This window comes from Athene cunicularia, assembly GCF_003259725.1.
Source record: "Athene cunicularia isolate RWA chromosome 13 unlocalized genomic scaffold, athCun1 chr13_part1, whole genome shotgun sequence".
NCBI lineage: Eukaryota > Metazoa > Chordata > Aves > Strigiformes > Strigidae > Athene > Athene cunicularia.
In genome coordinates this window covers 6,875,624-6,902,724 of record NW_020799117.1, presented here as the reverse complement: position 1 = coordinate 6,902,724, position 27,101 = coordinate 6,875,624, and the positions used below count along the sequence as shown (strand labels likewise).

The following is a 27,101-nucleotide window of genomic DNA, read 5'->3' as shown; positions in this document are numbered from 1 at the left end:
GAGAGGCAGCTGCTGTTAAGAGAACAAAACTCACCTAACCTCAAATAAGCCTCTTTGAAACAAGCATTGAAATAGTTCCTACTCAGCAGTTTTCATTTTCTTCCTTGCAAGGTGGGTGCTAAAATATCAACATTTCACAAGAGATAATCAAAAAAGTATTCACAGAGTAAGGATTAATCACTAGAGTTAAGGAGTGAAGTGCTCTCTGAGCACCTCTACTGGTTCATTAACAACACAAGTCTGAAAGAAAATAATGGGAAGACTCAATGCTTATTAATTTTCACACTAATCTCCCCTCAAGAACAAAGGAGGGACTAGAGAGATACAGAATATAAAGTGTACCTACGCTTAAAACTTAGGATCTAAAATTCTTCAAAAAGAATAAACTAGCTTAATCATGAAGTGCTTATGTCTTCTCCCTACCCAACTTAAAAAGGGACCCCCTATTTTTTCTATATGAATTTATTATAGATACATATATATAAATATATACAAAAAGTTGGTATGGCCTTACACTCCTTTTAAGGATATTTTGCTACATTGGTCAGAGTGCAAAGCAACTGCTTCCTTAAAAGCAGCATTTTTACATCATTATGAAAATAAACCTGTAAGTTATACAATTTGCATGACCACACAGAAACAGTGGCAGATTATTTTTCTGGCTTGTAAAAAATTTTAGAAAACAGAAGTTCTATTTCAGCAGTTTGAAGATGGAATGTAAAGTTTCTGCTGTTATATGTATATAAAATATATTTATTGAATCATACATTCATGCTGATTCCAATAAAAAAATAAAAGATTTTTCTGAAATTCTCTCAATGGATTTTTAGTGCCAGAGGTTCCATGCTGCAGCCTATACTGCTGGTGCATTTGCGCTAATACAACATTTCATGAAAATAAGGTGAAAAAAAAGTTTTACTGTTAAACCTTTTATTCTGAAGAATAACCTCTCCCACCTGTGACCTCCTGAGCTCCACCCCACAAAGGAATTCCTACAACCACAGCAGTATACATCAGCTATAGCACTCAGACTCCTATAGCACTCAGACTCCTGAACTGCTCCTTACTGTTTCAGGCTCTTGCAAGGCTAACACAGTTTACAGTTAGCCTTCACTTCCATGGATTCAAGACTAACTCCAGGCAGCACAAGCAAGTTTTCCACAAGAGGGACATCTGGTCTTTCACACAGCAAGGACAGGTACCCAAACAGCAAGTTCTGTTTGTGTCATCTTTACAGTATCCTGAATTAGAAAGTCAGACACAAATGAACAGTGCTACTTTCAACAAACTATGCCTTAAATTCTCATGCAACTTGAAACAGGTTCTGTCAAGCTTAGCTGTCTGGTCCTAGAGTCCATATAAAGGAAAAAATGGTATTTCATGGACCATTTTGCAAGCTAGGGCATAGCATTATTTATACATAGCCTAAAATTCTTCGGTAGATCAACTGACCTCAGTGCAGACACCTAAAAAATGACATTTCAGAACATTAAAGGACTGCCTCTCATGCTGAATCTCAAAGATGGACATGATAAAGTATTTGTCCTTCCACAGTCAGGTGCTTTGTCAAGTTTGAAGTATCATCAGCAGAACAGCAGATCCCACTTGGCTTGGCAAGCAGCATTTTGTGACAGAAAACAGAAGGGCAACATCCTGCCCTTCAAATCTATTCTGAGAACACAACATTACTCTTAAAATCTGCTGCCTTTAAGGAATGATGGAGTTCAAAAGCATTTTACTCAATTGTTTCACATCTCATAACCGGATAAACTATTAACAAACCTCCTCATCCCATCCTCCACACAACAAACACACAAACGAGATTATTAGGATCTTAGGAGAACAGTTTCTCAAGTTACCAGCCAGGGTAAGAATGGTAGTGCTGGGAAATGAAATAATCATCAAGATAATTATTTCCTGCTAAAACACACGCAACTTAAGGAAACTGATAGTGTGCCATGTGCTCTTTGCCCCAGGCAGCAGCGTGTAAAGAGAAACAGTTAAAAACACCCCACACATTTTGTTAAAAAAAATATGTCCCTTCGAGATGTGCAGAATCAGCAGCTGCAGAGACCACAACTCCAAATCTTCATACTTGCACCCAGAACCATCCTTTTCACCAAGGAAAGCAGACTCCCAGGTCTAAGGGACACCCCTTCCATGTGGCACTGCTGATGAATTTCTCATTCAGATTCAAGTCAGAGGTCGCTGTTACACACAGTGTGTTAGTACACAGGTCATTTCTCACTCCAGAAGTAAATCCTTTATGCAAAGCCCTAATTCCAGTAGCGTGCTCAACACCTCACACTTGTCTCTATGTAGCTAGTGTACACCCAGGAACAGTAGAGCTTCAGTTCTGAGCAAATTTAAAAAAAAAAATAAATAAAAGAACCTGTAAACAGGGCCCTGCAGAGACAGCAAGTGTTCCCTGCCTGTATCCTCAATCACAGAACAAACCACCTGCAGTCCCAAACACAAAAATTTCAGTTCAACGTTATACAACAGCCCCATGCAAGTGTGCTGGTACTTGAATACTCCATGAGTTTCTCCCTGCACAAGAAAATGGCATAACAAAGCCTGGTTAAATGCGCAATGCCTTTAACCAAAAATACAGCAAAGACAGCCCAGCTTCCAGTTCTGGTTCAGGTGATGTGAGGTAATACTGTAAATTAAAGTCTTATTTTTACACTATGAGGTCAGATTGCACCAGTCATACATGAAACCCCTGTGCTCTCAAGAAAGGCAGATCATGAAGTTCTAAGGATCATTAAGATTGCTTCTGACACTGTCCATGTGGCTTGCGTGGGTGCAAAAAGCAGCCTGTGACAGATCTGACCACAGAGCACTGGGACATGGAGAGCACTTCAGCAAACACCTCATTGTCTAGATTAAAGTGGAGGTGCTAGCAAGGAGACACACAGCACCTTACTCGTTTGAGACAGCCCTGTAGCATTTTCCTTCCTGTAAGGGTCAGGCTACCTGGTTATTAGAGGTTAGCCACCTTGTAGCTATTTGAGTTCAAGGCAGCTCGCTAAGGCAAACTTAATCATGACTTCTTCATAGTCATCTTCACCACTAATCGCATGCAAAGCACTGAAGACCTTACACATTGAGGTTTTACAGCACAGCAGCACAGAAACCAGAAGGGCTTGACGCTTACTAAAAAGTTTAAACAAAAAAGCCAATGTGACAACATTCTACAGCAGGTCTTTTCCATATACTGTTATTAGCTAGTCACAGAACCATCAAAATGCAAATATTGAGTCACTCTACATTTTGTCAAGATGTTGTCAATATAAATTGCTTTTAACAAGTATTTTGTTACAAGACATTCCAGGAAAATTTTATGTAAATATTTTATTTTGCCCGTCATCTTGGACAAGAACATCACTTTCTGGGTCAACATATTGAGAGTACGATTCATAGATGAGAACAAGCATACACTTCACCTTATAGCCTCTTAAATTCTTCACCAACATTCCTCAGCTCTTTTTCTCAAACCAGTCAGAACTGCCCAACTCCCACTACAAAAATGGTGTTTCAGGTTTATGGATGCGTTTGCAGATTTGGTTAAGAGCTATAAAAGCTTCTATGAATAAACAGCACTTTGCTAAGTCTGAAGTGCAACCTGTTACTGCAGCCTTGGATTTAACATCAAGAACAATAGGAACCCAACAAATGAGATGGAAAAATATACCATGAACAAGGACAGAGTTCAGTGAAAGACTTCCATTGCATACCTTTACCTCACAGTCATTCCTGATAAACGCAGAAAGCTTTTTTTTTTTAAATACCAGTTACCACCACAAGAGGAAGCAGCATGTATTTCCAATATGCTGGCTGCGAGAGCATACCACAGCTATTGTCACAACTCACTCCCCTCCAATTCACTAAGATATTTAAGTCTTCAGGAACAGACTGTAAGCAAGTCAATGGCAGAAACATTTGTAAGGAGGGAAGAGACAAATAGCATAACAACTCTGAAGATGCAGATAAAATAGAACAAACCAAAACTACTGACATTTAGTACAACCTGGCTCAACCACTAAGTTTAGGAAGCAAGAGGCAAAAAATTACTGTTCTGGAACAAGTAATACCTATCTGCCCTTCGAGCAAGGGCAGCTTTGTTCTTCTAGCTTTACAGCAAGGAAAGGCCAAGAGATATATTGCATATGCACAGCAATTATATTAATAAATCAAGAAAACACAGAAACAATGAACCCTGACACAGATAAGCAAACTACTTAAGCAGCTCTTTTGTATTACCAAGAGCTCTTGAAGGTCTGGTGTAGACTCAAAACTGCTGTTTTCATTCAGATGTTTAACACCACACATTATAGAAATAATACTGCTTTGTGCAGTAGAATCTTACAGGATCTCTGATTGAAATTACCCAGTTTTTTTATTTTGTTTCACCTTTCAGAAGCAGCAGAGAGAACTCAACATCTTTCTTAACACCAGGGCATACAGGCACCTTTTGCACTTCTGACAAAAATGGCATCCATCCACTTCAGGACTGGCAGAAGCAGGGATGAAATTAATGCCTAAAACTGCAAAAATGACTCTATAACATACTGCAGTTTGAACTGTAAAGGACGTGACAGAGGTATTTCTGCTTTGGCTGTAGTTTTGCAACAATTGTAATGGGGCCTGCCCAGCCACAAATCAATCTTATTAAATTTCTACATCCAAAAAGTACTTGTTTTCAGTTATTTAAATCAGCCAAACTGATGAACAGAAGGTATTAAAAACTTCAGCTATAACCACCTCTACCTAGTAAACCTAATGACTGAAAAACCTCTTCCCCTTGGAAAAACTCCAACATACTCTTAACTTGATAAAGCAAATCTAGACCTTTTTTATTTTTTTTTTTTAAACAATTTGCCAAGACTGGAATGAGAGATAAATAGAAGGCACAACAATTTTGCTTTTTTTTTTTATACAAATACAAACTAAACATGAAAAAAACTCCCTATTTCAATAAAAAATTTCACAAGTTCAGGAAAAGTGTTTTAAGAGTCAAGTTCTAGACATTTAAAACCTATCCCACAATCCAAAATTTTAAAGTGGTAAAACAGTAGTTCGAATTCCTTTCCGTGATCATGTATCAAAAGAAAAAAGATTTTACAGATACCCATTATTCCACTTTACAGCGCCACAAAGGGAAAGGTGAATGTCAATTTTTCAAGTGGCAATATCTCCGGACCAGAGGCTGTTCATATGACCCTTAAAGAATAAATCAATAGTTTTGTTTTTCTGCCCTTGAAATACTTGTCAAGTACTATGCTTTCCTACAGGCTCTTGAACGCATGCACGTGAAATATTATTCCACTGACTGAAACGCACCCAAATTCAGTAGAAAGGGTGGGAGAAAAAAAAAAAAAAGAAGAAAAAAAAGAGACATTCCTTTAGGAGAAACCACCGGTACCAAAAAAATCCAGTCCGTAAGTTTGAGGTGAACAAGAAAAATCAGTTCTTTTCTTTTTAAAATCCACTTTTCCTAAAACGTTGTTCCACAAAGCTGGAATCTGGGACAAGGACTAGAAAAAAAAAAATCACAAAACCATAACACAAACAAAAAGGGGCCAAAATAGTATCAAACGTAGCAGTCTATACAGGCTAGGGCCACATTCCAAGATACCCAAGGCTGAAATTCACAAATCTGCAGGAAAAAGGGTTTGCGCCACCATGTCAACATCCGTGATGCATTCACTGGCGTTGCCCGATCCCCCTTCCAGCTCCAAATCCTGGCTTCTGGGACATTCCTCCACGCGGAGGCCCTCGAATCCCACCTCCCAGCCCCCCACGAGTGCCTCCAGGTCCACGTGGTCTGTTATCTCTGCGGTCACCCTCCCTGGCAGCTCGTGTTTTCTTCTCCTCCACATTCAGGCGCACCTCTCCCCTGAACATGATGGGCTGCAACAAAAACAGAAAAGGTACTTTCATTAATGACTCACCAGTAACTCTTCAACGTCAAGCAGATTTCTGCAACCTTGTCTCATATCCTCCTCTACATGAAAGAAAACTGAAGTGGTTTATGATTGGTTACTAGAAAAAGGTGATAGTCAAACTATGCATCCAGTCAGTGGCTTTAATGGAGAAGATATTAATAAAAAAAAAAAAAAAAGAGATGTGACACCTGAAAAGCAGTCTCAGGCTTAACATTTAACATTCTGACACCTTTTAGAAAAGGAATTGAACTATTAACAGTAACCTTCCATTAATACATGGCAATTCAGTCTGACACCATGCAGAGTCCCAGCTGATTTTTGTTATGGCCTGAAGAACATCAGATCCTCTCTGCCACCACCTTCCTATACAGGCCAGTGAAGTTTTTCTCTTAGGTCAAGTTCTATTTTTTTTGAACTGCAGCAACAAGCCGTCATTTGTGTGGGATGTTGCAGCTCTGCTCCTCTCTGCTCTTGCTTCAGTGAGGTTTCCCACAAACCTCACTAGACAAAAAGCTGAAGTCTGCAAGAATTCACAAACTACAGGAACAAGGACTCACTTGTTTCAAATTATTGCTGCAGGTGCATAAACAAGAACATGAAAAAGATGATCCATCCTTGGCCCAGGCACAATGCTTTCTCATCAGATGGAAAGACTAGCCACTCACTTCTACTGAGCTGACTACAGAGGCAGAACAGATCTAAGCACATTGCCCTCCTCTAGCCATCAGCTATGCTGGACAAAGATCGAAGCATCATGTTACAGCATTATTACCAAATCCAGTGTAAACTCCCACATTTCACATCAGGCAGCAGACATCAGGTTTAGTTTTACTGGCTAAGAGTCTATCAAAGCTTTTAACACTCATTTAGAGCAAAGCTCATCCTGAAAAGAGTCCTTACTGTTTCAGGACATACATTTGCTCAAAGTACTGGACCCATCTGCAAAATATTTCACACAGTGGATACTACAAACAGAATTTAGTGCTGTTCAAAGCAGGCTAGGAGGTATGTTAAACTGCTTCTACAGGACTTTAGTTATACATAAAAAGTCTTATTCCAGAAAACCATGCTCATCCATTATATCTTCAACATTTACATGGGCTTGCAGAAACAATACTCTGAGTGCACCAACTATTAGACATTCAAAGTCTAACTTGGAAACCAGCATCCACTCTCCATTACAGAGTGGCACAGCTGAACAAGTAAACAGAGGCCACAAATTCCCCAGCTGAGTGCACCTTCAGTATTCCCTGGACATGAAGTCTGGCATTCAGCTCTTAGTTATACCCCCACAACTGCAAGGGAACTCGAGTGAACATTTCTAGTTTGCTTCAGCAAAAACTCAAACATGCAAATTTAAGTCACTGCTGAAGGTGTTCGTCTATTGCTTGAAGCTAAGAAATGGTCTAAGGACCCACTGCCACTGTACTACTTGTTCCCACACCAATTCAGACCAAAGTCAACCAGATTTACTCAACCTACTTTTAGCACTGGTTTCAAATCACTTTTGACTTTACCCTAGACCACACTGGAACTGCCACTTAAGTAAGTATCTCTGTCAGCATTCCAATCTTGAATTGCCAGCTCCCTGCAAGAGTTCTAGGGCTGCTGGGCTTCATGTGCACTAACTCATCAAGCATCGCCACCAGTGCTGCCAGCATCCCACAACTAAAGGTGTCCTGCCACATGAAATATTCCAAACTGGGACTTAAACTCAAGGCTTAAAAATCTGCAAAGTTACCTTCACTTTAAGAACAGAAATTATACTGGCAATACTGCTGTACAGTAAGGAAATAAAGAAAAAAAGGATGTCCCTGTCTGGTGAAGAGCTAAGCTGTAAGTAAGAACACTGCACAGCCGTTACGGTGCATCCAGATTCACTGCCTACCACCACACTATACAGTCACGGGGTGCACATTTCACATTAGCAACCACTGCTAACAAGCTGAGCAGGGACCTCCTGCCTTTGTTAGCAGAAATCCTTTTCAACATGCACACTAGTATAGCTTCTCCCTTTCAACCTCCTCTTCGCAAGCTCTTTGACAAAGAAGATTGTACTTGTCTACACAGTTAAGACTATTTTGCCTTCCTGAAAACTATTTACATGCTTCCTTGGTAGAGCTCAACAACTTCCCATTAGAAAAAGGCTCTACAATGAATAAATTCATGTTCACCTAAGTTGTTACAAGCTAATGACAAAAGGTCCAATCTGTACAAAATGCTGCACAAGCCTTGGTAATAGGAGGGAAAGACATGACACCTACTTTAATATGCTCAAGAAAGCCCAAAGGTAGAATCTTTTCTTGTTAAGAGTAATCTGAAAAACACTGCCTGTTATTAACAGACCAAAAACCACTGACTAAGTTTATTTACCCTGCTGCTAAGGATCTTCTGAACTGGTTCAGGATCATCAAACACCACAAACCCAAAGTTGGGGAGCTTTCCACCACTGTTGATGCGGAGTTCAACAACATTGCCATAGCCTGCAAGAGAAAAGCCAAGTTCTTGGGTCATACATTAGAATGCTCTGTCGACCACGCTTATGGCTACAACCCCCAAACCCTGGAAGCATAGCAAAGCAACTAACTTACTTTGGAAGAAGTCTTTAAGTTCAGTTTTATCCACATCATGGGGAAGGTTCCCAACAAACAGCTGATGACTGTCTGGGTATCTCACAATCCGTCTAGTTTCCACATCGCCTTGTTCACCCTCACGAACTTGAAAAGAAAATTTAAACTTGTTTAAAGAAAAAAAGACAGTCTCCCAACTAATAAAAAAACCAAGCCATGGTCAGAATTAGCACCTTATAAGATAATGAGAATTTACACTCTATTTATCCATTCATATATAAAAAAGGTAAGCATTCTACACTAACAGGTTTGTAACTGTTTGCTTTTTATCGCCTGACTGAAGCCAAACACTTGAGTAGAAACCTAGACGGTTCAACAGAATGCTAGTGAAATTCAGCTCTGAAGCTTGACAGACATTCAGACCAAGATCATCTAAAATAACCATATCCACAAAAGTAGAAATAATTTGCTTACTGACAAAATTAATGAGATTTTAAAAGCTTTAGTCATCATATTGCTTCCCCAAGACCAAATAGCAGAAAACGGTTTACTCTTTGTAGCTTCTCTTACTTGGTCTAGGACCCCTCTGTGGTGGGATGCTTGCTCGCTGCTCCCTCACTCGCTGATCCCTCTGAGGTCTCTGAGGTGGGGTCTGAGATTCAGGCTTTGCCTCAGGGCGGGGCTGTATAAATTCAAAAAGGGAGTTAACAGGAAAGAATCAGACCCAGCAGTAGGGTTCAGCTTTTAAGAGCTCACTATCAAGCTGTTGATAAAGTAGACTGAAAATTCAGGAAAAAAAGTCATTAATTCTTTTCACTGGCACTAAGATGCATGTTAGTGCACGTTAGCTTATATGCTAAAAGCAAACATGTCACTTCAAGTCAGAATTTCAATAACCCCATTCACTGTTCTGTACGATAAAGTGTGTCTGCCCAAAGTGCAGTGGCAGTTACACAGACTGTATTACACAAACTCATTCATGACAAAACCTCATTCACAAATAGGCAGTGGAAAAAGAAAAGTTGCCTCTTGTTAAGAGGGTGCAATCATTTTAGATGACAGATACATCCAGCACTTGCATGAACACTCCCTGGTTTTCCTCCATGAGAAACAATTCTCTCAACCAAAAAGCCAAGAAAAAACATTTTTATGAATATCAGGAAAAGTCTTTGGAGTCTGAGAATTCAGATCATAAGCAAGCAGATTTCACTCTGTTCTTCCCCACCTCAGTTTACTGTCAGCTCATTGAGCACTTAAAACTTCTCTAGGTGCCGGATTCATACCTGTGAGACCGGTACTTTCACAACATGAGGTGGTATTCCTGATACTGGAACAGCTCCACTGGGAGGGAGGTTCTTACTGGTTACTGATGCCCAGGAAAATGTCTTAAAAAAAAAAAAGATCATAACTCCAGATGCTTTTATCCTTCTGAAATATATTTTTGATAGTACATAAGACACAGGATACCATTAACTAAATTTAATCTGTCCTTGAAATTCCCTGTCCAGCCACTAGCAGTTTCCTCACAACTTCCTTCAAACATTTAAATTCAAAGGACTTAAGTATAATGAGAACGGAGTCACACTTCCACCCTATCTCTACATTCTACATAGAGTTGAAATAGGACACAACAGCGACCTAAAATCAAGCATAACATCAAGGTTAACTGAAGTACTGGTTTCCTGAATACCCATTTGTCCACTTTTGCCTCCCTTATTGCTGAAAAGGGACAAAAAACTCCAGGTAGAAATAAAATCACAGTTCACCCATTTTCCCAATGCAGTCTGTTGATTGCAGTCTGTTCAGAATTTCAGCAACTGTTTACAAACAATTTGAGCCTCTCACTGCTGCCACCATTCCCCTACCTACCAAATATACAAAGGCTTGCCTCAGCTCCTGGTATTTTAACCAATTAATTTTACAACTAGAATTTTAACTACCTGTTATTGTATAGGAACTAATGGGAAGGAGGCAACTGGTCATGAAAAGAGTAATTTGAGGAGGGGGGCTTATAGAGCACGTAAACACTTCTAATTCCAGGTATTTTTCCTCTTGCCAGAGAGGATCACACTCTACAGAATTAACAGGAAAATCAAACATACTTATGAAACCACCACATCATAGAAAATAGCCATCCACCATCATTACCCTGGAGTCCTCTTGCACTGCAGGAGTTGGATCAGCAGGAGCTGGAGAAGGACTCTTTTCCACGGTCTCTTCTGGAGCTGACTCCTCTAATACCGGCTCAGATTTTTCTTCTTGCACCTCTGGTTCAGGCTCCTGTTCAGGCTCTGGCTCTGGCTCAGGCTCTGCCTCTGCAGTCGTCTCTTCCAGGTGTTCCTCAATGTCATTGCTATTATACAGCACCACAAAAATCAAAGAAAAGAGGTGGTATTGTATTTGATTCTATTACTTGGTAGTAAGGAATGCTATTTGTCCAATACAGAAGTCAGACACGTTGCATTCAAGAGAAACAACAAGGCTAATCTGTCTAGATTAAGGCCACACTGCACAGGGCTGCAAGTTTCACACTGTTATACTATAGAGCAGCCAAAGCATTACATCTGCTGAAAATGCAGTCTAACAGCACTTCAGTTTCAGCTGCCCAATAAACAAAAGTCTTTTGACTGCCAAAGAGGAAAATCATGAGTAGCAATAAATTAATTTGATTTGTTCTACAAGCAGTCTGTATTACACAACACCTGACTTCATCTACTAAGATACTATTATTACCTGACAGCCTGCTCGTAATAAGCACCAGAATCATCAGGAACAGCCTCAGGCGTCTGCTGTCTTTCCTCAGGTTCCTCCCCTTCCTCCTCTGATTCTAAATGAAGTTAGGAAAGGAAAAACACACCACACGCATCTTTAGTACTTGTTTCAAATGCAAGGCATCACCTTTCCCAGCATGTAGGTGAAGTGTCTGCCGAAGAGCACATGGGAAGCACTATCAAGATGTGACATGGAATATTTCCTTATACTTCTGTTATCACTTCAATTACTCCATTTTGACCAAGGTCAAACTGTATGTTCCAAATCCTTCAGAGAAGCAGATTTATAGCCTACAAATCTGACCATGACTGATAAAATAAGTCTTACTTTTCTTTTAATAGGATACAGAAAAATAACAATCACCTGCATGTCATAGTTCATTGCTGGAGTGAAAGGAAACTACAGGCAAGGAAAAAACTTGGAAGAACACGAAGTTTAATGCTTATCTGCCTTCTCCAGCAAGATATCCTCTGGTCTCAGAACAGAGTGTTGGTGTAGACCCAGAAACAAATACCAGTAGAACCATCCAAAAATTCATACTACTCACCCTCTGGAGGCTCAGTGTCAGAGTCACCAAAAACCTCATCTTGGTAGCGGAAGATATCATTGTGGACATAAAACTTGTTTGCAACAGAACCCTGGAAACAAATCAAAGGGAGGAACCATGTCAGCTACATCAATTGCAGTAGTGTAAAAACTGAAATAATGAGAAAACAAGAACAGCTGGAGCAAATCATCCTTCCCACACAAGATACATCCAAACTAGCCTCCTTCAACAAAATGGGTGTTACTGGAGGCAGGGGAAGGCGTGGGGCAGGAGGAAGATAGATCACACTAGCAAGGCAAGTATGCCTGGAAAAACGGACAAAGAAATCATAGTAGTGCTTTTAATTCCAATAGCTCACAACACTGAAAAAGCAGGAGTAAGAACTTCCTGGGGTCTAAAGTATCCATTCTTAGCTCTAAGTCAAACTGAAAAATAAAGTGATGTTGCAATACACCTTTTTCACTATCATTTTCAATCATGTGAACTGATTTTGTTCAAAAACGTGTCTATTAAAAAAGCCACCTCAAATGCTCAAATACAAGAAGAAAGTCTGGAACCCGTGTCTTCAATGACAGGAAGCATTTTCCTCTTTCTACTAGTTCTTTACAGTAAAAGGATCAGTTACTATGAGGGCAAATCAAAGATAAAATAACTTCCAAATGCTTAAGCAAATATATGCATTGCAGATACCTAGTAGCCAAAAGTTAGGATATTTACAACTGTAAATATCCTAAAAAAAAGCCCTGTAACTGATTTCCAGGGTTCCAGGGTTAACATATGACCATACAGAAGTGGTGTAACTTTCTAAGGAATTTGCAGACCATTACTGCTGAATTCTGTGGCAAACTACCTTCCCAGTCTAACCATTCAGACTCCAACACTAAACCAGACAGGCCTCATTAATCCTGACATGAAACTAGAAGCACTATAACAACACTAGCACTCAATGCAGCATACCTCAGGTGCAAGTACAAATGTTTGCATGAATCTGCGCACAGGCTGCATGTTATTGGAGAGTTCTCCCATCACTTGGACTACAACACCATCATTGAGAGTTGCATGGGCATCCACATGACGAATCTTTGTGTGGCAATCCTTAAAGTTTAGTGACAGCACCTTCTTGTGGATATCCTGTGAAAGAACAGTATACAGGTTATGCTGCAGAAGCCATTCCTGCTAAGGTAGCAGCTTTCAAAGAAAGCAAAACCATAAAACACTATTTCATCATATATCCCCTAACTCCAGAAAAGCACTTGGACAAAGGGGGATGGATCACAGGTATGTACCTCTTCTCAACCACAAAGGTGAGAAAAAAGGCAAAACCACTAAGTTTAGGTACTTACCGACTGTCCATAGACTGCATCAGCTGGTTTTCCATTGGAATCCAAGCCACCATGGACATAGGAAGAGTTCTTTCCGTAAAACCTGTTGGAAAGAAGTATTTTAACACTAAGTTTTGTTTATGCAAGAACACTGATCCCATACATCAGAGTGCACTATGAACAATATACTCTCAAGCAAGTTTTCTGTCTAAATTATTTGGAATATGGCCATACAATTCAATAATCCTGTTAGAAATTGGCAGGCAGGGGGGGAATTTGATCGAAAGGGAAAACACAAAAGTTCTCCTGTGTAAACTGTAGAGTTCAGATATGTCAGATACCCAAGCACTAACAGGAGGATGGGATTAGATCATCCAGCTCCCCTTTTCTCTGCAGAGTCCCTAAAGCAACATAATACCCTGAACACCCAAGATGCTGAAGGCTTCCCCTCAAGTTCTAGTTTAAAGCCTGAGCAAGGAACAATGGTATTTTTTTGTTCATCTACACCAAAAAAAGTATTGCAGGTAAATCTTCCATTTTATAACTCGGGGACTACAAGCTAAAATGTCATAAACATCATGGGACTGCATTCTGCCAGCAGATAAAAGGCTAGAATTGAATTCCATGGCACACTGTAAGTCTTCCTCTGACCCAAACAGACAAGGTCTGCTGTCCACCTCAGTGGAGGAATACTCTGAATAAGTGTTCCTGAGATTGGAAGAAGGAAAGTTTCAGAAATTGTTTGTCTAGCTACTCAAAGTACAGCAAAACAAAGCATATCTTCAAAAATGAGGTTAGTTCTAGCAATGTAGGATACCTGCCAAATCAAACAGGACCGATTTGTTTAAATAACAGATTGTAGTTTGCTGCTCATTCATAATTTCTCTGATTTTCCTTTAAAAAAGAGCTGCTGGTATGGCTGCTGAGATATACTAATATACAAGCATACATAATTTTCAACATTCTTCCCCTAGTCAGGGGATACTGTATCAAGATAAAACTACAAATATTCGTAACTAAATGACATTTATCCAACTTTCATTTATACTGATTACAACCAGAATTAGCAACACATTTTGACTTATGTTTTTCTTTTTGATTAGAATACATGTCCAACAGCATTTCTAACAACCAGAACACACATATTTAAAGAATGCCTGTAATCTTTGTTATCCATGTTTTAACCCAGCTGATCAAAACTGAAAGCAAACTTCACTCAAGTCTGTCTTGAGTAAAACAGATTTGAGTGTCCAAATTCAGCAAGCCACGTGGTAATAAGCTTATTCACCAATATTAACATGCAAATTAAAAAATTTACACCAAAAGATAGACTGAAGTGAAGCAGAGCTTTACCTGTGCAAATAGTCGGGTGCCTGGTTCAGCAGAGTATAGTACTGCCTCACAAATTCCCGCCCGACCAGCAGGGGACTTGGCTTCTCCATCACCATTTCTTTGGTCAACTGAAAACTATGGAAAAATCAAAAGCTTCGTTAAACATGAGCACTTCACATTGCTGTTCACATACCGATAGCATAAGCCACATAATCACAGTAGAAAGCACGCACCAAAACCCATTAGCTGTTTTACCACAGTAAGCAGTTTAACCAATGTGTTTTCAGAGTCATCAGTCTTTGGTGCTGAGGGCCACTGGATACCAAACCAGTGGTGACAGAGGGAGATTACCTCATAACATACCAGCATTTAACCATCCTCCATGCTCTCAGTGAAAAGCGGGTAGCAAGCATGGTTCAAGAGGATTTACTAAGTGGCTAAGTCATTTACAGTCGATCCAAGTTCTACTTACCTCACTTGGCTTCACAATCAGTATTAAAAGTCAGATGTTCCACAGCAAAGCCTGTGCTAGTGTATTAGGGGCATTTTTAAAAGGTCAGAAAAAGTCCAATCTATTTTTATCAGCAGCACAGCACTCCTTGCTTTGGAGTGACAAGCACTGTAGAAGAATATTGGATTATATCAAAATTACTATGCTACAGACAATGCATGCTGGTCTTCCCTTGTTTACACCAAACTCAGCAAGTCACTTCTCACTTAAATCCAGATCAGTCAAATGAACAGCACCACCCATACCCAGGGACAAATCGATCTAGGTACCTGCTGCCTAAATTCCATGGATCTGTAAATTACAAAAATAAAGTCTTTGCAGGTAGATTACACAGTATGTCTATCTTCAGTCCACGTCAGTCAAAACCAAAGCACATTCCTGGGTTTTCTTGCTTTCAAATATTCATACACACTGTTTAAACTCATACAAGACAGGTTCGAACTGGTAGGGAAAACCACCAATAGCAGAGCATATTGTTGCTCCCTAATATAGAAACGAAAGTAGATTTTCTGCTTCATACTCAGTTGTACCAACAGGTAGCAGAACTACATATGATAGCTAATTTTCCTTCAACTATTCAGGCCCTGAAGTGCTGAGAGTAGCTAAAGAGCTAGTGAAAGTGCTATCTGCAGTGAGTCGAGCAGATGTCAACGAAGATGGCATTAAAAGACCACATGTAGCTGCTGAAGGAACCTTCTCCCCACTATCCCTTCCCCTACACAACACTTTCCCAAACAAATGGTATTGAAAATTCAATATGTACATATTTCAGGTGTGTTGTGCAAATCAATATCTACACACCACTAACCTGAGCCTTCTAAAGAACAATTCAGGAGTCATTATTTAGCTATCTGCTTTTATTTAAGACTGCACAACTACAAATAGCTTCAAGAAGTGGCAATATCAAAAAAACAAAAAACAAAAAACAACTCAATCTAAGTGGTCCTCTAGCACAGACTAATCCAGATGGAGTCCACAAAGTTCATGCCTAGGCAGTTAACAGCATCCTGTGTCCTGGATAAACAGATTTGCCCACAAATATCATCTCAACAAAGCAAGAGGAAAAGAAAAACAGACTGTCTCTCCCATGTACTTGTACTAAGCCTTGATCCAGTTCATCCAAGGATCTTATCTGACACTTCCATTACATTTGCTGTATTTCAGAGTAGGCGGCCTTTAAGTGTTAAGAACAGACAATGGACTATGGCTTCAAAAGACAGAGGTGACCTACCAGGTTAGTGTTATTACAGTGACAGTTTCAAATGCCTACCATAGATAGGCCTGCAAAGGAAGTTACAACCCCACTGCTGGATGTACCAGGAAGGCAAAACAGAAGCTCCAAACCCCAAAGAGAAGAACATACCAAAAAAAAAGACAACACGCAAGCCAGTATTTTACATAAAACTAAGTCCAAACCAACCCAGCAAATTCCCTATCTCAAAAATACTGTAATCAAAAGACACAAGGCAATGTTTAACCACACTGGCAGAACATGACAGCTAATATATTTGAGGATGTGATCACACCCAACCCCCCAGCAATGGTCAGCATGCACTGCAGCCAGCTTTGTTGGAGACACAGTACACAAATTCCTATCCTGGGAGATACACAGATTAAGGTTCAAAATAGAAGATATAACTAGAATGCTATTAATATGACAACAGGAATTGCTGTAGTTTTGCATACATTGATGTGTTTTGCTCTACTTCTAACACAACCATACACACATTTTTTTTCACTTTTAAAGTTTAAAATAAACACAAAGTCTGCCCACTCTGGTTTTTAAATGCACTTTTTGTAAGTTTAAACACAAGGGAGAAAGATCTGTCAGGCTCCAGACATGTTACACACAAGCTCCTGCTCCTTCAGTAGGAAGCATGTGTATCACCACCATACTAGGAAATATTACACGATAATGCCCAGAAAGGATAACACCAAACATGACCTAGAGCTGAAAAAGGCTTTTCAATACATTCAGAAGCTTTTGGTCGTTCGAGGATGTTTTCAATAGCTAACCATGCAGAAAGTGATATTCCATGGTTGGGTCTGGCCCGCAGAAGCGCTCAGATTCTGCAGACTGATTTCATTTTAGAAAGTTCCCAGTATCTGTGGTTTTGAAGAAGCCTTTGAAATGTAAGCATAATGTATTAGAGATACAGACGTCCAAGACTGAGCACAGTCTGAAGTGACAAAAAAAAAAATCTTTACAGATATGAACTTCTTAGCTTTCTAGTGCGTGTTAAATTAGATCCCCACAAAATATTATCAGAGGATAAGAAAAAACACATAAAGAAAGGCTAAATTGTGGGACCACTGCCGATTTCCTCATTTAGCTTTGTTTCATGTCAAGCAGTCGTGAAGTTCTATTAATACAAGGGGCAGGACGACCCTAAAACAGTGGGAGTAGAAATGACAGACAAAACAGGACTCTCACACTTTTAGATCCAAATGGCTTAACTGACAATGCAAGACTTAACTGCTCCACAACAGTTTAAAAGTTTGTCTCTGGGCTGGGAGTTTACAGTTAGAAAGCCAGTCCTATCACATCCCCCAAGATCACCATTTGGAGCATGACAAAAGCTCTATATAAAGAGCATAGACATGTTGCTTATATACTCTTCCTTTTTTTTTTTTTTTTTTTTTTTTTTTTTTTTTTTTGGGTGGGGGTATAGGGAATGCACAGGGGGTGCATTTCATTTCTTTGTAAAAACTACTTTCCCCTGGAATTCAAGCTTATTCCTATGGATGCCAATAAGCACATTTTCTACTCAATTCTATTAAGTGCTGAATCAGGTTCTTTTGAGAATTATTTTCAATTGCTTCTAGAATATGAATGTACAAAGCTTGACATCCTCGAATAATGGTAAACAGGTAAACCTGTAGCACTTAAATCTCAACAGCTCCTTCACCAAAAGCTCTTTCAGATTTTTTTCAGTGATAAGAGTCCTCACCTGTGTTAACCCACTACCACCTCATCTTAAATGCTGTTGTGAGCTGTCCCAATGCGGTACTGAAGACATACCGAAAGTGAATTGGCTTGTGCTGATTATGTCTGTCATATTTACAGCCTAAAAAAAATTTTTTTTAAATAATCAAAGGATTTCCCTACTTTTTCACTAAGGGTGAAAAAAATATCAATCAGAACTAACTCTTAACATGGAAAGAGGAATAGCAGAGTGCCCAATTCTCATTAAGCGGATCTGCAAAAAAAATGGGAAAAACCTTTACGTGACCTAATCAGAGGACAACAATCTGTTTTTACTCCTGCTGCACCTGCTGCTACACTGCCAGTTGCCATCTGTTCTTGTTCTCCAGCCAGCACAACCTGAATGATAGAAGCCAAGCATCTCCAGAGAGAGTATTTTCTCCCTACAACTCATAAGCAATTTTTTAACTCCACTATTCCTCAACCTAAAAATAACTGCAAATATTTTATACTGCATTTTTACTGCATGGAGCACAATACTTCCAAATGCTTGAACTGTCACTACATTACTCCTGACAGAAACTTATCCACACATTCTTGTGTCAATTGAGATAATGATAAAAGGGTGAAAATTGTCAGGAAAAGATGAAAAATCAGTGATTTAAGATTTATTCATAAAGATGCAGTCATATTACTCCATATATGTAAAGCAAATTGGATAATTCAAATTATAACAAATACACTAGAACAATTCTGCAATATAACTGAGCCTTTTCCTTAAGCCAAGAGACTTAGGGGAAGACAAATATCTCCTTTACAGTGGTTGTCACCTGGCTGGTGGAAAATTCCACCATCTGTTACAATGCTCCTACTTGGCAGAAAATCAGTGCCAGGCACTGAATTTCTAAAGTACAGTTATGTAAATTAGAGCCATTTATGTAAAATCTGTATTAGTAAATTCAGATTTAGGTCCATAAAACCTATTAGCGTATTAGCATTCAGAAAAATAATAGACTCAAAGGACACCCAACAGCCAGCACTGGTTAGTATTTTCTCAAATTGCTACACAGTGAAAGTGAACTAACCACTGCTGTTTCCATTTTTGTTTTTTTAATTTTTCAAATCATACAAGGAATTTGTATGTTGATACAAGGGATATGTATCAGACAAGTCTGATTTTTGTTCCTACTTGACTTCCTACACAAAAGTCTCTCTCTAATGTACATCCCAGTGTTCGGGCTCTCATGACAACCAGTGACTGCAGAACCCGCTCAGCCTGATGTAACAAGCCAGAGGACCAGACTCCACTGAAATAAAACACAGAAGTCTGAAAATCCCAAACTTCATTTCCTAACATGTGTGGCAATTTTAAACATATTTTGTTAAGAAAATGTCAGTACTAACAGAAATACAAGGAAAATTTACATTGAAGTATATTCTAAACAGGCTATAGTTTGTTTTTAACATCCTTATGCCTTTGTTCTCTGCCATCTTCATTTCCGTATTTTTGACTGGCATTTCAATATAAGAAACGGTCTCAGAAAAATCCAGAGTTACTACAACACATAGTTCTGTGTGATTAGAATATTACACAGCAGATACAGAGAACAACTCCGTAGCAGTTCACACTATCTCTTTGGGCTATTCACGTGCTATGAGGTGACCCATTCGATACTACATTCCTGCCTATCTCTACAAATCAGTAGTTGACAGAGTACCCAAACAGTCATGTTGCATGTGTGTCCCCCTTTTAATTGCAGGCTTAACTAAGATATTCTCAGAGCTGTTACAGCGTTTCCAACAACTTAATCAGCTCCTATGAAATACAATACAGATCTTTCATTTCTACAATTTTACCTCTAACTATACAAAAGCAACTCTGATGGTACAATTGATGTGTTACCCAGACGAAGATATTCTTCCCCTTTAAATCAGAATGCCAAACTTTTCAAGCAACTCTACTCCCTCATTTTGATATCAATTAATTCCTTAATATAAAAAGGCTTTTTTCAAAACTTAAAAAAAAAAACAAACAGAGAAGCTCACATAGAAAAGTCGCATCTGCATCTAAGCACATCACACTACAAAACTGGCAAACAGCAATTTTGCTAGACATTAAAGGTCTGGTCAATAGTTAATAGGATTGCATAATTAAGCGTCATTTGGGATTTCTCCAAGTTGCCTAGCAACAGGTGAGACTGTTCAAAGACACAAACCATTTATCTATAAGGAGTAACCACTAGAAGCAGTTACTAGTGCTGCTTTGGACAAAAGAAAAATAAGTCAGTACAAATCAAATCATGACAAAGACTCCTAATATGTCTCCAACAAGCATGATACAGATTAAAAGTTAAAACAAAAGCAAAACAATTTGACTTAATTCCAACTCCCCATGCATTTTACACAACCAGAAAAAAAAAAAAAAAAAAAAAAGAGAGAAGCTGGTACCTGTGTGAACTAAGATACAAAACATTACAGAGTGAACAATGAAACACAGACAAGCTAAACTTGCATCACTAGGCAAATTCCAGTGCCCATCTCAACCAGGGATTTATATTATTACACCAGCTTGCTCTCAAGTAGCAGAGTAATTTAAACCTTTTCAAGGAAATGTGTAATTAAAACACTACAAGATACCAGATACACCAAGATGTAAGATACCCCTCTTATTTCAGTAGACTTAACTATCTGCGGGAGGAAAAAAACCCAAAAAAAACAAAACCCACCAAAACCAAGACCACCCCGTTGTTGACATCAAGCTAAATTAAGTGCTGAAAAAACACCTCAAATCAAGTGGGCAAACAAAGTCTGAAAACGGTAGTCTCCTTTTAAAAAAAAAAAAGGGTCTTTTTACTTGCCTCCCACTGGATGCTGCAATAGACAATGTCACAGGGAACAGTGTCACAGCAATACAGCCTGTATTTTATACAGAAGCCATTAAAGAGAATTGCCTGCCTGCAACCAGTTCAACTTTTTTGTATCTGACAGACTCAGAGGGAACATATTTTGTCTGAAAAGTTATCTTAAAGGTAGCAATATTTCACAAGCAGCAAGGTACTTGGAAGTCAGAGCCTGAAAGCTAAGCAACAGGGTAACTTATCCAATAAATATTGAAATATTTGAAGATCAAACTGGAACAAGTTGTGATGTTACAAGCATTCAACTCTTACTAGTTATCTCCTGGAAACACTGAGAAATTCTGTAAGATACACATATTCAACAGAAACATCCAGAAGCAGACACTCCCCAACTGAGATCAGAGCAGTGTGAAGTGCTAGACACATCACACAGAGAAGCCTTTATTAATCTTCAAAACCAACACCTAAAACATTGATCTGGATCCTCAAACTTAACACAGTCGTTTCTCCATTCACTACAGAAACTAGTGTCTACTGTATGACAACCACACAACCTACAAAGACAGGCAGTGTTTAAGTTTATAGGGTGCTTGTTGTTACAAGGAGCTGGATCCTAAAAAAAATAAAATAATCATGGAGCAACCAGAATGCTGCATCCTTGGGCAAACAGCTTTCTGTACTTAATTGTCCCGACACTGAAGAAAGGCAGAGCATTACCTGAACCCCCTTCTGAAACTCTCTGGGACACACCAAGGGCATTACAGAAAAGCTAGACATTACACCAACAAATGGGAAAGAAAAATCAAGTTAGAAGCTTAACTACTTTCTAATTGAAGTACCCAAGCAATCAATCAAAATTTAAGCACAAGAAAAACATTTTCATTACAAGATTAAAAAATAATTCAGGACTGCCTTCAACATTGCCCATGCTAGTACTGAAAAATCCCTCTGCTTGCCAGTGGCAGATGGGAAGCCTTACTCAGCAGCAATGCACAGCCCTTTAAACACTGTAAGAATACAAATAAACAAATCATGAATCACAGCAGAGCTGTCATTCTAGAAGTCAGCCTGTGTTTTTGCTAACAAACCTAAGTGTGATCCACAAGTTGATGGATATGATGGAGTCTGCCAGTTTGCAGACAAAATTAAGAACTTATTGTATTGTTCAACTCTGCAAAGCAAGAGACAAACTGAAGATTTCTACTGCTATTATTCAGAATCTGACGAAACAGTGACCATTTCAGAGAAATATAATTTCTAGAGCATCAACCTCAAAAGCAAAGAAACAAAATGCAAAGTCTACCTAAAGCACAAGTTAAGGTAGTTGAGACCAGCATCTCTACCTGTACAGTAAGGAATGCTCATCTGGGGAAGGAAAAAGATACTATATACTATTGCTGTAGTAGTTAGGAGCATAATGGTCCAAAAACTAACAGTAAATTAGGTCCTGTTTAAGAGGGGAGGAAAAAAGAATCTGATCAGTATTAAAAATCTGGTATTAAAAGTAAGTTATATCATAAAAGCTTCTCATCAAGATGTTTTTCTTGGATTCTCCCCTCAAAACACTTTGCTCTCCCTGAGTGCAGGGCCTATTTTGGTGTGGGTTTGGGGTTTTTTTTTTTCTTCTTTCTTTTTAAAGCAGTCTCAAACTGCTTCCAATTTTCTACTTTGTCTCACACAATCATTACTTCCATTCAGCAACAAAAAACCCCCAGCAATTCAAAGAGGAGGAGGAGGATAGCATTACTGCAGAGCAGCACAAGCATTTGAGTTCTTGCTTAGAAGTAGCAGCAAGAAACAGGTTTTATTCCAAGTTAATGTTTGTAACAGCTGCCCTATGCCTACGACCCAGCAAGGGTCACTTTTTAGTAGCCAAATACATGGAGTTCCCCTTTAGACTGCAGTTCAGGTATGCAGCATTACTTTTTGGAAAGTTCTGCTGTACAGAAGGAAAATACTCAGAAGATACATATCTAAGTTCTTTCTTATGTTACAAACAGAGCAGCACATCAAGTTTCACACACAGTTTATTACTTACTTTTGTTTCAATAATACACTATAGATTTATGATGGGGAAGTGAAATTTTTGTCTATTCTCAGATGTCTCACTTTGACTTTGCATCCCTCAAATCACCAGAAGTCACCAGAAGTTTCCTACTCATTACACAGAACTGACAGAGAGTAAGCAAGGTAGAAGCTCTAGAACTAAACACACAAATTTAAGTTCCTTTATTTAAGCTTTATTGCCTAAAACTAAAACAAAAAAAAAAACCCAAAGAATCAAATTAAACATCTTAATCTCTGGTACTTCTAGATGCCCAAGAGGCAAGAGAGCTCTGGATTGATAGCTACCTTGCTAAATTCCTCCTGTGGCAGGACATTGCCATTAAAAACAGACTTGCACATTCTCAGAAGTACAACCTGAAGCTCAATCACTATTTGGGGATTTTTCATGAGACAACTTCACCTGCAATAGGTCTCAGCATACAGGTCAGTCAATATTTTTTTTTATTTTTAGAGTACACATAGTCCATTTGATCATCCTCAGATAACAGGTTCCCCCAAGACAGTCACAATAGTCCGTACATGCACTAATTCCTTTAAATTCCTTTGTGCATTTCCAGAAGTAGAGTTCTCAATCACTGAAAGTAGGTATCTTAGGTGAACATCTCCAAAATGAATAGAACACGCCTCATCCCCTCTCTTTTTTTATATCAGAACAGTTCTGGGAGCTGCTCATATCCTGCTTCAGTTCAATAGACAAAAAACTGAAAATAATCTTGCCACTAAAAAAGGGTAAGACTGCTGCTGTAGAGGGACCTGCTGAAACATTAAGCTAAGATGATCTGTCCTAAGCCTAACTAGTAACACTTCATATAGTCACAAAAATATAGCTATGTTGCATTTAGCATTACAGAAAAAAATGGCCCTTGTGATTTGACAGAAGTCCAAAATTAACTCCTCTTGAAAATCCAAGTTCACTCAAAATACAAAGCCTTAAGAATTCACAGAAATATTCCTATACTTTTTTTTTTAATAATGCTAAAATCACATTTTCCTGAATAGGCTTTCTGCTACACCTGGGTGAAAGACTTTTTCAATTCTAACTGGACGTATTCCAACCTCATTTACCATACAATTAGAAGATATGTTTTTCTGTGAAAATATATTTTAGCCATGCAAATTTCATTCAAAAAGGTGGTAGGATAGTGCTAGTCTGAATGGCTCATTTACTTTTTTTTAATATGAAACATAACAGCCAGCTTTATGCTCTCCAGACCACTTCATGATAATGTAGCTACTTAGACACTATGATTTTGCCATTAGAACAGGTTTTGTTTTGACATCCAAGAGCTGCTCCAACAACTCGATGAAGTTGGCAGCAGGTCCAGTCGTCTTCTCTTAGGTCTGCAATTTTTCCATCTGGCTCCACTGCAGCTTCTTAAAGTGAAAAGCAAAAGTTACTCAGAAGAGGCAGATTAGAACACCTAGCTACACAGACATTACAGTGAAATTCAATATCACTCCCATTTGGATTAAAAATCACCAGGATTAAGATTTAACAAAATACTTTCTGCATGCCAAGCAACAGATACGTGTAAAGAGAGTCAACTCCTTCACCTCTACGCATTTTAGCCACAGAAAACTAAATGTTCATATACCAACTGGATCCTAGCACTTACGACTGATCCATCATGGTATCGTTACATTGTTAGGCACTTAAAAATAAAAGAGAAAGTCAGCCTAATAGCAGAAAAAACAGTACAGGGCAATGCAGAAGAAAAGGGGAGATGGCCACCAGTATTTTAGAATGCAGTAATCCACATTTGCCTCAGCAAAGAATCAGGTTCATAATTTGTATATAACTGACAGCTCACAATCTTCTAGCTCTGAAAGCAGTACTCCACCAGCTGTGTCCTTCTGGAAGAGGTCCAGACTTAATATAGCAAAACGGGGACCTCAGACCAGTGCAACATTCACCACCTGCAAAGTTTTAGGGATTCTTTTAAAGTAGCTAAAGATCAGATTTTGTAATTGTCTCTTTTAAAAAAAAAAAAAATATTACTCAATGAAGTAGCTGCAGATTATCTATTAGCAGTTTCAGCAAGAAGATCATAACTACTTCAACTCTGGAGATTTTACACAGGCACCTATAAAGAAGTATCCAGTCTTCTAGACACAACTATCACTTTCACCTTTGGTTTCTTTCAAGTACAGCAGACCACAGCTAGCACCATGCTGCCAAGGCCCTGCTCTACTGTGATTCTTCATTTGTCACGTTATTTAGATGAAAAGGCCCAGGTTCTACTATTAAAAACTAGAATAATCAGTTCAGACATTTTCTAACTCAAACAGGCCATCTACCCTAATCTTATGAGTGCTCAACAGGCACTACTGTTACAAACAGAAATACCAGTATGTACTTACAGTAACATCTTTGCTTTATTTTGCTTTCATTAAAAAGTATTCCTGCTGTAAATATTCCCCTCACAATTTGCAAGCCAAAAAAAAAACCCACTAGCTTTCTCAACCAACAAAGAGTCTGCTGTTTTATCAGGTGCATAAAGATTTTAAGTTTTAACATCTCAATTTTAAACATAAGAGTATCAGCAGAGCAGTGATCTTATAGTCACAGGACAAACAAGTCCTCTTATATGTTTTTGTTGTTTCTTTTGACTGTAAACGCAAAGAATCCCTACAGAAGAACCCGATGTTTACACTTGACCTAGACAAAGGAAATCTTGTCCACCAGGTCTTCTACCTTAACTTTAATCATGTTTTCCCAACTTAAGGAGTTCGCACTTATAAAAAAAAAAATACAGCCTAGCAAAAAAAAACGTGGTTGCCTAATTCACACAAGAACTGGAGACCACTATTTAGCATCTGATGAACACATGATTTTTTTTTTTAAAAATAAGACTTACATTTAAAAATAGGATACACATTTGCAAAGGTTCCAATGTTGACTTGATTCTTTTTCTAACAGATTTTGTATAAATACACTTTTTAGCATATTTTAACATTACCTTTCAGGTAAACTAGTCCCTGGAACATGTGATGCTATCAAGAAAGTTGAGAGATCTTCATCATAAAGATGCTCTGTGACTATTCGGATATAAAACCTTAAATATAAATATATTTAGAGCCAGCTTTCAATTTAGCTACATATTCCATCTATTAAGCTTTTTTTTTGTAAAGCTAGACTCACAACATTAAGTACACTGACTGAAACACCCCAGGAAAAGGTAAGTTCAGTTCACAGGACATGAACATGCCACCACCAGTATCACATAAGTATCACGGAACTGTTTAAGAAAATCATTTGGCTTATTCTGTACAGAGAGGGAATAAGGAAAATGAAAACTTGGTCAAAGGGATTATTTCAGAAAAGGTTTAAAAAGCAGTTTTTGTCTGTCAACTTCTGCACTCCCTTCTCTTTAGGGCACCAAGCTAAAAAGTCCTGTTAGCTAAAAAACAATCCAACACACACACCACATTTGATTTATGGCACGTGGAAGCATTAGCTTTCAGAGCTTGATAGCAGTGTCCACATTTCCTAAAGCTGTCACTCCTGGCTTGCGAGAGCACAGGCTAGACAAAAATAGCATACACTGGAAACATGGCGGCTTACTGCAAATGTTGCTTTCAACCAATTGTGAAAAAAAAATATATCATTTTCTTTAGAAAGCATACTTATTGTATGTGTGCAACCCTTAACATAAAAGGTCACCAGGTAAGCCTTGAGAATTAGTAACACATTAGATCACCTAGATCGAGACTAAAATGTACCTGAAAGATGTATGGAAGCCTTTTCTCTGGTGCTGCTCCAGCAAGTATATCTAGGGCGTTACAAGAGGCTGGAAAGTCTTCATACAAGCACTAGTTCACATTTAAATCTTGGCTTAATCTCGGATTCAGCCAAGGTCATGCGGTAAGTAAGGGTAAGATACACACTCTCCTTCTGACCGAATTATGACTCCCAGCATCTATAAAGTTAGAGCAGGGAGACGCCTCCGATCTGATACACCGGCACGGACGACCTCACTATGTGAGCAGCCGGTATTACTCCCTCAATCTACAGCTACAACTAACTATTGAGAGATTATCTCAGCTACATGGCAGGCTTTGGGTCGTCTCATACCTAACCCCCACCCTCCTCAAAAAAAAAAACACCAAAAAGCAAACCAACAAACCAGCGGATGAAAGCACACCGGTCTGCAAAGCCGAGAACAAAGCTCGCAGCTCCACATCTCGACTCGCACAATGAAGGCCCGTGAACAGCCGATCCCCCCCCCCCACCTCGCCCCCGCC

General features: G+C 38.9%; 1 protein-coding gene across 2 annotated transcripts in view; it reads right to left on the bottom strand.

The window, feature by feature from the left end:
* Nucleotides 1–4,834: 4,834 nt before the first annotated feature.
* Nucleotides 4,835–27,101, bottom strand: part of G3BP1 (G3BP stress granule assembly factor 1) — a 24,608-nt gene continuing 2,341 nt past the window's right edge. The window contains exons 2-12 of one of the 2 annotated variants that reach the window (XM_026858044.1): nucleotides 14,516–14,629; nucleotides 13,184–13,265; nucleotides 12,798–12,971; nucleotides 11,841–11,931; nucleotides 11,255–11,348; nucleotides 10,670–10,874; nucleotides 9,805–9,906; nucleotides 9,092–9,203; nucleotides 8,543–8,668; nucleotides 8,325–8,455; nucleotides 4,835–5,916 (exon numbers count right to left, since the gene is read on the bottom strand). In XM_026858044.1, coding sequence (XP_026713845.1) covers nucleotides 5,710–5,916; nucleotides 8,325–8,455; nucleotides 8,543–8,668; nucleotides 9,092–9,203; nucleotides 9,805–9,906; nucleotides 10,670–10,874; nucleotides 11,255–11,348; nucleotides 11,841–11,931; nucleotides 12,798–12,971; nucleotides 13,184–13,265; nucleotides 14,516–14,610 — 1,419 coding nt within the window. In that variant the 5' untranslated portion in view covers nucleotides 14,611–14,629 and the 3' untranslated portion in view covers nucleotides 4,835–5,709. Of the gene's footprint in view, nucleotides 5,917–8,324; nucleotides 8,456–8,542; nucleotides 8,669–9,091; nucleotides 9,204–9,804; nucleotides 9,907–10,669; nucleotides 10,875–11,254; nucleotides 11,349–11,840; nucleotides 11,932–12,797; nucleotides 12,972–13,183; nucleotides 13,266–14,515; nucleotides 14,630–27,101 lie in introns of those variants that run through there. The other variant, XM_026858043.1, reaches the window with a different exon arrangement.